At 25.0% G+C, this 15,515-nt stretch overlaps 1 protein-coding gene across 2 annotated transcripts; it reads right to left on the reverse strand.

Annotated features, from left to right (window-relative positions):
• Positions 1-13,838: 13,838 nt before the first annotated feature.
• On the reverse strand, positions 13,839-15,325 carry LOC122637292 (fatty acyl-CoA reductase wat-like). Of its 2 annotated transcripts, none has more exons than XM_043829301.1 (6): positions 15,280-15,325; positions 15,048-15,157; positions 14,782-14,977; positions 14,432-14,608; positions 14,083-14,340; positions 13,839-14,002 (listed from the first exon to the last, which is right to left on the reverse strand). In XM_043829301.1, exons 1-6 carry the CDS (start codon positions 15,321-15,323, stop codon positions 13,915-13,917), a joined length of 873 nt encoding a protein of 290 aa, XP_043685236.1. In that variant the 5' UTR covers positions 15,324-15,325; the 3' UTR covers positions 13,839-13,914. The 2 variants fall into 2 exon arrangements, with proteins under 2 accessions (XP_043685236.1, XP_043685237.1); XM_043829302.1 differs by having other exon boundaries at positions 13,839-14,030.
• Between the last annotated feature and the right edge of the window lie 190 nt (positions 15,326-15,515).

Raw genomic sequence — 15,515 nt, forward strand, 5'->3', positions numbered from 1 at the left:
TTCGTGATTTTATATATATGTACATATATTATACAGAGTACAACTTTTACATGAAAACCTCTAAATATATCCGTTATTCATGATTTTACGGAAAGAATGTTCACGACAAAGTCACACTATTTCAAAAGACACATTTTATGATGGAAAGAATTGTTTTCGAAAGTCAATTTTTTTAGAAATTTCAAGATCAGGTATTTTATTAAATATAACTTCAGAATTTGTTTGCATAAATTCATTCCTCGCAGTATTCTGAATAGAAAAGTATAAAAATACAATGTCGGAAAATGATTTGTTCGCAAGATATTTTAGAAAAATGATTATATATATATATATATATATATATATATATATATATTTATATTTATATATACAGGTTTGACACCAAACTTATGCCCAAAAATGTTTTATTGAAAAGATGTATACCTTTAAAAATATTTATGATTTATAGTGGTAATTATAAGAAATGTTTCAATTAATGATTGTCAAACTCTTTCTTTTTTTTCATCTTTTTCATATCAGTTCTCTTTTTTTATGTATATGTATTATAATTCTCAATGATAGTTATTTCTTATAGAAGATGAACTTTGGGAAGATATTCAAGATGATTTACTATTATTTCCAATACAGTTGGAATATTTGGAAGAGTTCGGCAATCATTAATTCGACGAATGAAAGTCTGCATTCTTGCAGAGGAAAAAATATTTGAATATATTTTATAACTGCTATAATAATACATATATATACAGGGTGTTTCTGAAAAATTGTATTTCAAGGAATAAAGATAGAAGTTTCTTTCCAAACAAATAAACTTAAATGAATCATACTGTCGATTATTTTAAAATTATTTAAATAATTTGAAATATACGCGGAATATACTATTTCATATTATTAGTAATGATTTTTCTATTTCAGAATGTCATTGGAATCGTGTGCGAAGTAATAATGTAATCGAGTATTTGTATCGCTAAAATAGAAACCAAAATATCGCGAAATTGTGTTTGTTCGTCGTGTTTTGCGATTTAATCAAGTGAACTTGCATCGATGGCGTGCAAAGCAGTCGTTAGAGTCATGTTTGTTCTTAAAGTTTGTTGCTTTTTTAACAGTCGTACAGACTATATTTATAAAAGGTAGTAGAATTTCGCGAATTAACTTCAGTGATCGTACCTAACTACAACATATTAGAATTAGTGCATTATTGAAGGAGATCTCAAGTTTCAAAGATGTCGATCTACTTCATTTTCAACTACCTACAAATTATTTATTATTTAATTTCAACTTAAATCGCGACATTTGTTATCAAGAATTTGGTATGCCTTAAAAATACATAGTATAATGATAATAAAATTCAATCAATTTTTCAAAATATTTATGTTGGAATAATATTATATTTCAAGATTAGAAATAAATTGGAGTTATGTATATAATTTTTAACATGGAAAAAAGATATTACTGTATGTATCTAGAATAAAAATATATAATTAACGAAGAGAATCTTAGATAAGACTACCTCCGATTTTTATGAGCTTTCACACAGTGAAAGAGAATAAAAAATTAGCAGGCATATATTTTTTCTTAAGTGTAAAAATTAGACGATTTTCAATAAAATCGATCATTTCGTTGCAGAAAAAATTGATTAAGATTACAGAATTTGCTTGTATTGCTCCGAAGTAACAGAGTTAATGGTGCAACAATTAAAGTATCATTTTGTCATTTTTGCGTCCTGTATTCAAATCCATTAATAATTTTTTTTCTTATTCTTTTTATTCTTTATTGCGAATATTATGAATAAACGATAAACATTGTCGTATATAACAGAATACAAAATACAGGTTTATAAGTACCGGTTTACAGAAAATGTAAGATTTAGTCAGAGATCTATTAATTAATTCATGACTGGATTTACAGAACGACGAATATCGATTAATTTTTCTTGTAACTTTTATTCACTGGCACTTTTTAACTTTCTTTTTTCCAACGCATCTAGTTCATTATTTAAGGATTTTGCTAAAGATAAAAGATAAAAGATCTATTCCTGTTTTTCCCTATTGGTTAAAAATGCTATCGCCTACAATTCGAATTAGTTTGTTTTAATAAGAAATATATTTTATTACGAAAGGAAGTTTAATAAAGTCAAGATTAGAAAAATTTAACATAATGTATTCCTATGAATATTTTTATTGGAAAACTTTTGAATTGTTAAAGTCTCGAAGTATGCTATGAGTGTCAAAAGTATGCTAGGAAGAGATGATGTTAGGTGATCGCATGGGTAGCCTAAGTTTCGGAAAATTATAGTGTATCGAGAACACAGATTTTTAAGTATTCCTAATTTTCAGAGAGGAGAATACTAAGCGTCAGAAGAGAAAAAAATAAATGTATGCAAAACGTAACAGTATTTTGTAATTATTGTTTGTTCATAATCATCTTAGTAGGTCATATTTGAAATTAGAAATAATAACTTTGCTTTTTGTTTGTTAAGAATGTAATGTATCCGTTATATTTTTATGTGGTTATTTCTAATTTTTGAAAATTTATCATAGAAATATTATTATAAAAAGAAAATATGTAAATACATGTACTTTAGGATAAAAATTAAGTACATAAGTATATTATAAATATTTTGATTATTATAAGTATATGATTATAATGACGAAAAGGTTAAAAAGGACAATTTTCTATAATGTTTATCAAATATATCGAAATAATAGTGTTGATAGTTTTATAATATTTATTTTCTTAATTGGTTTTCGATCACTCCAGTCTAATCTTTTAATTCGCTGAAATTCGTTACTTTTTATCGAGATAATACAGTCGATATTTTTATAATATATACTGTTTTGATTTGTTTTCAATTTGCAATTATTTTTATAATCGATTGCTTATAATAAATTTTTTATTTTCATGTAATTATATTATTTTAATTCGTCTTTTTTATAAATGTTTAACGATTGTACATACGTCTTTATATTATAGTATTTTATATAATCTTTTTTTATGGTACTTGATCATATATATTTTGTTTAATATATTAATATAATCTATATATTATATAATGTTTGATATAAAATATATTAATTTATAATATAAAATATATTAATTTCTATATTCAACTCAAAGTATTAAAGTCGATATTAAATAAATGTTTAGTGATAAATGATAAATAATAATGAAAGTGTTGTATCTTTATGTGCCAGATAATCTTTCTTTAATCAGTTTATTGATAATAATAAATAAATCTCCTTCTTTATTTTTTATTTTGGATGCAATATTGCCATTATTTGTCTTAATTGTCATTATTGTTTTAATTAATTAATTTTAAGCACAATACATTGTTTCGTACAAATGGCTATAATAAATATGATAAAAATATTGATAGAAAATAAGATTGTTTACAACGGTCAAACAGGAATATGCTAATTATAAACAACGATATCAATAAATTATCTTTATTTAACAATAAGTATTTTTTAAAATAATAAAAATCATCACTTCGTGTATTTTTCTTAGAAAAATTATAACATAATATTAACAAATTTATATTAATTATATTGGAAGACATAAATAATATATTGTTTTAAATAGTCAATATTAAGTCTTTTGATATATAAAATTGGAATATTATACTTATGTGTATGATAATTTCAGAAGTTATCAATGTTTAAAAATTACGAACATCGAACAACATATTGCCAATTTTTAGTAGCTTCTTAAACTGTTGTTTAATAAATTTTTCAACTTTTTTAATGAAGATTTCATTCGTTAAGTTTAATATAATCACATAGATTGGAAATTCTAAAATATAAATTATTCTATATAATCTTATCGAATTTTCAACTACTTAACATCTCTAATAAAGAAAGTATATATTATGTTTTTATTTTAATTTGAAGAGTATGTTTCTCGTAACTATATGTCAGACTTATTATTAAGTTAATAACTCTTCTTTTTTTCATTTTTATTTTTATAATTTAGAAAGTCTCAATATTTTAAAGTAATTTTGATAGTTTCTAAAAAAGATCATGTCAAAGTTTCGAGAAAATATATTATAAATGGTTATCTCACAATTTCTAATATAGACATTACATAATACTAGCACTTATATCAATTTATTCTGTTCACATGTTTCATAACTTTGTCAATATAAAAAATGGAGAGTATAAAATCGATTTGTTGCGAAGTTCTCCGCATCGTGTATATGCCAATAAACATAAACTTTTTTCTACAGAGAGAAATTTAATAAGAAAATAATGTGCAACTGCAAATAATTGATTTTTATTTACTTTAGGAAAATACATACATTTATCTTAATAGATGAAATTTAAAATATATTCAGGACAATTATTTAATAATCTAACAAGTGCTAATGCGATAAAAGCTCTTATTAGATATTATTTTTCTATATCTAACTTTGAACTTTTTTCTTGTTAATTAATTCTGGAACATGATTCCTTGACATGATGGTTCTATGTAATTGTAGTAGTAACTTTTTCGATTAATTAAATATTACTCAATTTTATATATATTATGAAAATACAATTGCATGTTAGACAAATATGTATCTATTATTTCATTTTTATTTAAATTTATTTCATCTATTTCATCTAAATTCATCTTTTAAAATGTTAAAATAAGATTAAAAGATGTGGTTTGCAAAAGGATCAAGTTGATATAGAGTATTAGATCTTCAAACATAAACTGTTTAAAGTTAATAATTCCATGTTGTTTATCTTTAACAGATATCGCAGTAACTCTTATTTAATTTTGCAGACAATGAAGATAAAATTTTCTCTAACAGAATTATTAATATAACATGATTGGGTAGAGTTAAAATGGCAATAGCAATGCTACAAATATTTTCACATTCTAGAATTAATATCACTTGAATCACTTGGCAAATCATGAATGCATATTGTCTTTCTTTTATATTTTTTAATCATAATACCCATTATAACTTTCAAATATTGATAAAAATTCTTTAAAAATTTTTTTAAATCTTTAAAAAATCCTTTTGTAGATATGTCATCACAAATCTAAAATTTGTTATGCAAATGTAGTTAAAATAGGTATATTAACTATGCTATGTAAAATACTTACTTCAATATTCGCTGTAAAAATATGACATCTCGCTTCTCTAAGTATTCTAAAAATGAATCAAAGACATAGTTTTTTTTATAGAGCAATTAATATAACAATTTTTCCTACTTGTCTTTTTAAATTTTCTCTCTCTCTCTTAGATTCAGAAGATTCCATTTTTGAAATGTTTCGTGAAAATAGATTTCTACTTTATGATTGTTCTCACTTCTGTAACTTACGCAATGAAAGACATTGGTATCCATTCTGTTTACTATTTCAGAAAATCATTTGAATCATAACATTAAATATAAAATTAAAAAATAAAATTATAGTTAAAAATATAATTAAAAAATAAAAAATATTATTAACACTAGAAGTACCAGTAGTTAAGGCATGAAGCTATTTCTATCAAAAGTAATAAAAATGACTGGCCTTTAAAAAAACCTACTAATAGAATATTTTTATATTTATTGATTTATTATTTTCTTATAAAATGAATTCCATGTTATATTGTACATTTTTGGTATTATTAACTCATCTGGAATCATGATCACTAGGTTGGTACATTTTATCACTTACGTATCATAATAAGGAATATACACTTTCATAATAAAGTAAAGTTGTAATTTGTAACATTTCTTTTCTCTTGAATACATTTTCTGCATACATATTTTTTACATATATTACAAATGGCAGTAGTCTTATTACTATTATAGTACCCAATCTGACACCATTTACGTGAACAAGAGATCTCTTTGAAGTTCTTTAGATATTTTTCGTTATTTCATCTCTAGTTTTATATTTTGAGTTGCAAATTCATTTGTTAGTTGAAACATAAAATCTTTTCTAGATATCTTTTCAGACTCTACATTTTTTTAATTTGGTCTGCAATGTATATCAAATTTAATCTTATTATAAAATTAAAATATTTATAATATTATATAAAATTTAACTATTTCAGGTATTTCATTTGTTACTTTTCTCAATTCTGAGATGTGTTTCAAATTCAATACAAAAACTTTGTAAATTTTTTTTGGAAATCGTAAAAATAAAATCTTATTTGATCTATGAAGTAATGATAAAATCATAGTATTTTTTTTAGCATATCTTGTAAGACCAGATATATCTTTGAAAATATTACGAAGTGGTAATCTTCTAGTAAACTTTCGTAACTGGTTCCATCTATAACAATCCCATTTCGATGATTTTGTAGAATATTTTCATTTTCATTTTTAGAACTTGAAAACAAGCGAGCACACTTTTTTTTACATAAGTTCAAAATATTTCAAATTTTCTGAGGATCTTGAGCATTTTCTTTATCTATAACCACTATCCTCATTATCAAAAATTCAATTTCATTTTTGTTTGATTCACTTTCACGATCATAGAATTCTATTATCCTCAATATCAAAGAATTCTATTGGTATATTGTAAAATTCTAAAAATGAATGAGAAGTTATAAAAATCAAGGAAACTGGTTAATTCGGGTTTAATAAACAGATTGTAGGATCTTTTTATATTTTGACAAGTATCAGTCATTCTGATTTTGTTCTTCATTTTGTTTTTTATTTTGATACAATATTTAAAAATTGTATTTAGCGATTCTAATTTCGATTATGTTTTATGATACCACTTTACTGATTAATTGATATAACAGTTCATACGTAGATTTTATAAGAATTAATAGATATGAATTTTAAGAGGTTAGGAAAAAATCAACTGAACAAATCCATTATTATTAATAATAATGAGATAATACATCGATACCTTTTAAACTATTTTCTTCACTTTGTTTAAGCCTTTTTATTTTTATTACCAGAACAAACAAAATAACTGATTTGAGTGATATGCAGTTGTAACTCGTACTCTTATTATGACGGTACTCTAGTATTATTCTAATTTTTGTAGGACGTTCAATTTATAATTGATTTTAAAATCTTTTGGAGCAAAACTTCCTAACTTATCGACAATTGTGTGTCACACAAGATAATTTCTGTTGTACCGACGTACGATATAGTCTCCGACATCGTAACTGGATGATTAATATGAAATAAATAAATTAAAAAAATAATTCCATGTTGCTATTTTTATAATTTTTATATTTGTGGTATTTATGGATTTATATTTTATATTTTTATTTGTATGAAAACTTTTTTCCATCCAATTTTGATTATTCATAAACTTTGTCATCTGCCACAAGCCGCTCTTTTCATTAATCTTAATTGTTTCAAATAATTATCAATTTAATCTTCAAAGTACATTTTATAAAGAAAAATTTAAGATAAATTTAAGAAAAATTTATATTAATACTTTGATATTGGATGACGTTTTTTAAAAGCAAAAGCTGAAAGCAATTGACGCAGAAGTACATTTTTTTTTTTAATTAGGATTAAGATAGTACAAAATAGGGAAAAATCGCTTTTCCTATATGTAAAGTTTGACAAATAAAAGTTAAGTAATAGTTTATAAATATTTTTCGAATATATAAGGTTATATATTTGTAATACGCTTTGGATATGGTGAAACGTGTCTATGTTGTTACATTTGACATACCATGTGCCGACTGCTGTAACTATTAAAATAATCAATTTTGCTTCAAAATAGCATTCTAATAGTAATTTTACAGTCAAAAGGATAATTACTTTTTTATTAAATAATTACGATATTCCACTGACATTACGCAATCTGAAAAATTTATTTGATTACAATAAAATTTACTTGGCTTTCATTGATTTTATGATTGATTAAATACTGATTTCAAACTCCGGTTTTATCATTTATTCTAAACATTTGTTTTAAATTTTCTTATTTTAAATTGATAAATATTGTTGACTCAATCATTTTGTATACACCTCAAACTTTTTAACTTTCCGTTAGCAAAATATTAATAAATTATATAGGTTTGTCAAAAAAAGAAAAAACAGTAAAAAAAAGTTGCTTTTTAGTGCTTAAAAGTCATGTACGTTCTTAAAGTGTAAAAAAAATTATTCGTTTGTATATATACCATAAATTAATATACAAAGATAGATGATGATACCTGGCAGATTGTTGTTTGTTATAATTATCTTTTAATCTTTCCATGAATTTGAAGTATTTTCATATAAAATTTAGAAGTGAAATATTACGATAGAATTCACTATATTTGTGAATATTTATTAGTGAATATTACATTACTAATTAATAAAAATCTTATAGATAATATGCAAACGAACTCGTATTTTAATCTTTATAGAAATAATATAGAATATATAAATGTATATTCATTAGTTGTTGTTTTTAAAAAAATAATCGACAAATGTATATATTTTTTTTTTTAAATGCATTTCTCATTAAATTAAATTGTACCCTTGCTGTGTCCTATCTAGCACAGATCATCACGAAACTCACATATCAACTATCGAAGAAAAAAATAAATATAAGAGATTTGATAATAACACCTTATTAAAGTATCAAATAAGAAAAAAAATTAATTAATTATTTTTATTAATATAATAAAAAAAAGGAACCAACGGAATCATTAGCTTCGAAACTACGATTCCTAAATTACGAATCTAGATGCTTGTCAATATGCTATACATTGCTTATAGATTATAGCTTATATTTATTATAGTTTATCTTTTTAGTCTATAAAATAAAAAAGGAACTACAAATTTTTCCAAAATTTTACAATATTTTAAAAACTCGGATCCATTGATATGAACGATTAAACATGTATGTTTTTATATCTGCCATAGAATTGTCTATTCAAAGCTTATTAAAATGACCGATTGAGTTATTGTAGCTTCTCGATGCGAGCATCATGAAACACACTTTTTTGCGTTTGAAAATATTCAGAAAATTTGAATATCAGCTATTTACGCACACAAACAAGCAGACAATCACTACTTCACGGAAACAAAACATACACCATTCAAACGTGTATATAAAAATTAGTAGTGGGAGTACGAACCTTTTCTCTGTTGTCGCAAATTTCGAAGGGCGTCACAGTATGAAACTTTTTCTTAGCGAAAACTGTTGAAAATTTTGATAAATAAGTTCTCATTTTAAGGACGATGGTTTAATTTATTTTTGAAAAAACTTTTAATTTGTGCATCAATTATTCTCGAAAAAATAGTATTTTCTAATACAATTTTTTTTAAAGAAAATAAAGCTTTTTCAAAAATTCAAAAAATTCGGAGTACTAGATTAAACCTGTTTAAATATTAAAATCACATTTATCGACCTATTGCAATGCACTGATTATATTAATTTTACTGTATCACTTGCTATAATTCCCATTAGTCTGTTGTCAATCCATTCTCGAATAGGTTCTAGATATGTAGGTATCACTTGGAATGTTATATTAATTATTATACATCATTTATTGTTTTCTCCTACAAGGATTATATTACTATGAACCAATTCTTTGATGAAAGATTCCAATCGATTTCGAATCAATATGCCTTTTTACTTCATTCTTAGCGACTAATTTCGTCTACACGTAAACATTCCGCCATAATTCAATAACATAAAATCAAAAAATTGTGTGAGTGTATTATTAATTGCGGTATATAAACTATTTTTTTTAATATATTTTTAGTAAATACATATAATCAAATTCAATAAATAATTTCATTTTTCTTTTCTTTCGCACGAGTTTTTTTCCATCCGCTCCTGAAAATTAGATCAACTTAATAATTTTATTAACCCAACATTGATAATGCAATTAATCTAAACTCTCTTTCAAAGTAATTAAAATCGAACGTTCGATTATATTTTACACACTGTCTAGTCTGACGTGTCTGCTTTTTTTATTTTTACGTCTAGACGATGAAATGATCATTACCAATTCATTTATAAAAAAAATATTCTTGCAGTTCTGATGTGTGCTAATTATTTACTTAAAATATTGTAAAATAAATATTTTATAAATATAAAATCGTACCGTTCGTTTTATAAATAGAAAATCGAAGATCGTAGGGTTTAATTCCATATCTCTATGTGTGTAATGTAATTTTTTTCGATATGCAAATGTGTAAAAATAATATCTATTATTAAGTAAAAACTGTTAATTACGGGTTGCAAATTATCTCTGAAGACATTTGCATTAATATTCTGTTCACTTTAATCTTTTATTACGGTATATTTTCTTTTTTGTGTACTATAGAATAAGAGAAATGATTTCTAATGACGTGTTCTGTTTAATCCTCCTTGAAATTATTTGTAAAATAAATCGATCCGATCCATCTTAGCGAAAATCGATGGTGAACTTATTTTTTGTTTCTTTGTTGAAATCTATTTATAATAAAAGAAATAAGACGGATATGTAATAATTTAATTCACTTAAATCCATTTTAAGTAAAAATGATTAAAACACACATATATTTAATTAGACACATATACTTAAGCTAAATCGCGTAAAATGGTAGTCTAACCCACAGTTTATTTTTCTGTGTTTATTTTTCGATCTTCTGTATAAAAATCTCTAGTAACAATGTTATGTAGAACAGAGTTATATAGAAACAAATCTGTATTATAGAACAATTGTCTTTGCCTAGATCGTAGATAATGCAATTAAAAAATAAAAAGTGGCGTCTTCTTTTCGTTATAGATGCGTTTAGAATTACCTATAATAAATTTTTACATTCCTTTGTTTTTATTTTCCTCTTTGCTCTTAAAATTGCAAAATATAAATGTTCATTCACGAGCTGTATATATATATAGATTTCGCATTTTCAAGCTGTAGTTGTTTCGTGCGAATAGAGAAACGAGTTTACTTTGTACGATATAGATATAGGTATTGTAGGATTAGGAAAATATTCATATATGTGTAAGTGAAAAAGTCCTAGGAATGGTGTTGTAAAAATAAAATAGAGATATAGTCCTGGAAGTAATATGAACGATATGTGAGCGAGAGTATACGAGTGATAGGGATGAATGTTTATGCACATGCGGAAGTTAGATGACGTTTAGAACTTTATCTAAACGCACTTTGACTGAATGCAGTTTGTAAGCTTATATCCTAAAACATTAAGTAAAGAAATAAAGTAAAGAGTAGAAGAAAGAAGTCCAAAGCAAAGTAGAGTAGTTGAGTTTTATTAAGTATCGAAGACAATAGAGGATTTTTTTATATTTATATCTTTTATTTTAATAAAAGCATTTATTATTTTTAAAATACTCTGATTTAAACCCACCATCCTACACTACAAGTATGTAAATGCTGGCTTTACACTGAATATACGAACTATTATCGGATATGGAAATATCATGCAAATAAGAGGCCATTTAGTTCTCAATGCATAGTCTATTTTTACATTTTATATCAGAGAACTCAGACAAAACAGGGTTTTCTTTTCTACTTTTTTTTTACTATGAATCTTTATTTCGTCTTTTCTGTCCCACTTCTCCTAATATTCTATTAAATAAATATGTCTCGTTAAGAAAATGATATTCAATAATCTTGTTAATGTATCATATGATCCTGATGGGTCTGCATCAATTTTGTTTTTGTCATAACAAATTAGTCTTCGAGGATGGATAATTATTAAAAAAAAAAAAAAAAAAAAAAAAAAGACGATAGGCATATTAACATACATATCAACATATCAACAAACATATAAACATACAAACATATCAACAAACATGCATTATTAAATTTTTCTTATATCTTGCATTTTTTTTTTACTCTTAGTTTATCGTTAAATTCAATTACGAATGAGATAATGTGAAAAATAATTAAGTTCGATAAATTGCAAAGCGACTTAAATAAGCTGTAGAATATTTTCAATTTTTATCCAGAAAAGAATAACAAAGGATGATGGAAAGGAAGGAAAGCTTATGTAATATAACTAATTGAGCATATGTGGACGAATTGTGTTTAGTTATGTCGTTTAGATACGAACCATTCTTTTGCTAAATCAACTAATTGCATGAAACATAAAGCAGAGAAAATTGGTATAGTTATATATAATGTATGTTACTTATTCTAATAATAGGTGAGTTAAACTGCTATAAAAATTTTAATCATTTAGCGGTCTTTAGCCTAATTATTTAAGAATTTATATATAATTATTTACACAAAAAAGATAAATATTAATCAAGTGTTTTAGCACTAAAATTAAAAAAAATTTTAGGTAGAATTAATTTTCTTGGCATGTGAACAGTTTATATATGTTCACAGACTCAGACGAGCCGTCGACAACAAACAATTTAATATTCGTGAATTTTGGATATTCGTCCCACGTGCAATTCTAATTTTATGCAATGTAGAATACTTTAAAAAAGCTATTTTTTTTTGCATTTGATTCCATTTCAAATACGAATCCATAGTTTGCATTTCTATTGCATTTAACAATAGTTTCGAATAATTTATTAAACTGCATGATATGGTGAAAATGTAAAATAAATGAAGGATCGCGGTCATTTCTTATGCATTTGATATTATCTCCGGATAACTTTGCATACTTGATATCAAGTATTATTGTAAAAATGATCGTTCATAATTATAATATCTTCATTTTGAAAATTATGATTATGACGCAATTAATTATATTAATACTAATAAGTAATTATTAGACAAGATAATTCGTTATAATTTGATACTATTCTGATTTTTGCTTTGTGAAATTTTATATTTATTCATATTGCAAATATAAGAACGTTTTATTTATCGAAAAGTTTTAATAATTATTTATTTATCTGACGCGCTATATCCAATTACAGTTGATTTTTTCATTCTATTTTGTACTTAAGGTGATTTTAAAAGATACAGATGAAATTTTTGTTCTATTTATTTATATACATATTACAAAAATTTTGATATTATTAAGGTATAGTTAAATACAAATATATGAATATATAAGAACTTATAAATTTGTTGGCACCCTGATTCTAAATACAGGTTTAATAGTATACAAACTTTCTCAACAATTAAAGTAATGGAAGAAATCTTGTATCAATTTTTGTTGATTTTCTTAAATTATGATATTAATTAAAAGACTGAAACGGCTTTCTCATAAACTTTTTCATACTTTATAAAATTTAAACAGAATTCATAACTTGAATTTTTTGAAAAGAATGTTACTAAATTTTTATAACACATTTTATAATTACGTCTTTTTTTATTTAATTCATGTGCTTTCATCAAAGTTATAAACATTCTCTCCTTTTATTAGGATACTCACGTAATATATAAATGTTGCTCGAATGAAACACTCTTACATTGAACTATGAAGTAGCATTCTAACATTCTTCTAATATTCAAAGTTTAAAATATTAGTGTAGGCAACACGAAACAATTAAAACTCTATATTTAAAAATTAATTTTCTATGTTTTGATCAAGTTTTTATGATTTGGTAGCATAATGACGAGTATAGTTTACAAAAAATGCAAAGACAATTAATAAATATGATACAAAATTAGAAGTACTCCTCAGTTATGGCTACGATGTACATATGTACTAATCCGACTTTGATTTATTGCATCATTTATTCCAACTGCTTTCGAATAAATATCTAAGACCAAATTCGGTGATATATATTTTTTAAAAAATATAGATTTTGCAGGATTAAGGATTTAAACTTATGACGAAGTATCCGTTGACAATAAAAATTAAAAAGAAAAAAATAAGTATATTTTTTACAAGTAATAAGTAACATAGTATACGAAAAAAGATCTAATCCAAATATCTATATTTTATAAATAAAAAATTTCAATTTACCTCTTCTTCTCCAGCACGCTATTTAATTTAAATCCATCTAATACGATAGATCATGGATTCGTGTATAGGCAAAAGCATAAATTACGATTATATTTTTCTCTTCACCTTCTTTCATAGTTATATTTCTTTTACGAAAATCCGAATATTACACAAATTTGGAAATCACAGCCCATATGAAGATAAGAAAGCCGCAAACGATCACAAGTTTCAATGATTGATGCATCCAATAAAGTCTTGAAAATTCGATAATCATATCATTATCTGGAAGTGATTGTCAACGATAAACGAACAATGAAGAAAACATGGAAGAAACCTTTGCCATTTTATAAGAGCTTGTGGAAGGGTTTCAATGGGATCCTTTAAGATATATTTTCTTATTCCTAGAAAATATGTTGGAAAATAATCACTCCAAATGAGGTCTTTTATATCACAAAAGAATAATTTACGATCTTCAGACGTTAACTTTCTCATCAGTCCGTTCCATTTTTTATTTATATACATCCATTCGTTCGTAGAAAAATAACCAAGTGCGTTCGACATTTGGTGAATTTTATTATATATTCCAAGTAACCTTAAACGAAAAAGATTATTGCTCCAATGCAATTTTTCTCTTTTTTCTGTCTTAATAGTTTCTCTTTGAAATTACAATGAAAAAAATTTACCTTGGCTGTTTACCCACAGATACTGCGATCGTATCGATTAAAAGAGCAGGTAGCAAATGTAGAAAGAATATATAGAAAAGATAGATTGGCCGACATTTTGTTATTTTAAAGCTGTGGCACCAAATTGCCTTTTTAAACGGTATCAATTTTCCATACTTCAGCATCATTTCTATAAATCCGTCGTAAGTGATTGGATTATCATTAGATACGTAATTATATATGGGAAAGTCTTGCTTGGATCTGAAGGATTCAGTATTCGATTAAAAATGTATCAATTTAATTTTTTCTGAAATCTTTGCTTAATTTAATTACGAAAATATTATTTCAAGTAAAAGTATTTTTGATGCTACCTTCGATTATTTGCAATATCCCAGGCACTAACAATTAAACCATTGACAGTCAGATCCGCGGGTACCAAATTTGCTTTTACCGACCCATCGCAATAATATATTCGCATTAATCCCATTAGAACACTTGTTGTAATTCCTACTGGTCCGTACAGGTTGTCGATCCATCCCGGAACAGGTTCTCGATACGTTGGTACCACTAAAAATATTTTCTCAATTAATGTGACTTATTCATTGTTTTATTCTAAAAGTATTACATTATTACTAACCAATTGCAGGGCGAAAGATTCCAATCGGTATCGAATCGACATGCTTTTTTACCACACTCTCGGCAATTGATTTCGTAAACACATAGGTATTCGGATATGTTCCAATTAACCTAAAATAAAATAATTGTGTGAGTGTATTATTAATTAACGCTCATATTCCACTCTTGTTATATTTTGTATAGATAAGTATGGGATTATTATTAGCGATTGATATTTGAAAATACAAATGTACTGTGGTGTAATGTCGTCGAGCAACTTTTCGTTTAATAAATTCATTAGATCGATCAACTCTTCAGCATCCAGATTTGGATCATAAAATTTCTCATCGATCAGATCGTGAGTGCAATTGGCAAAAGCCGTGGAAACGTGGACAAATGTCTGAAATATCAAAAATTACGACCATTTGTTTTCTTCCATTGGGAAATCTTTCATTAGGAAATATTGATAGTCCTTAATAAGTATATACAG

The sequence above is a fragment of the Vespula pensylvanica genome, chromosome 25, assembly GCF_014466175.1.
Source record: "Vespula pensylvanica isolate Volc-1 chromosome 25, ASM1446617v1, whole genome shotgun sequence".
Classification (NCBI taxonomy): domain Eukaryota; kingdom Metazoa; phylum Arthropoda; class Insecta; order Hymenoptera; family Vespidae; genus Vespula; species Vespula pensylvanica.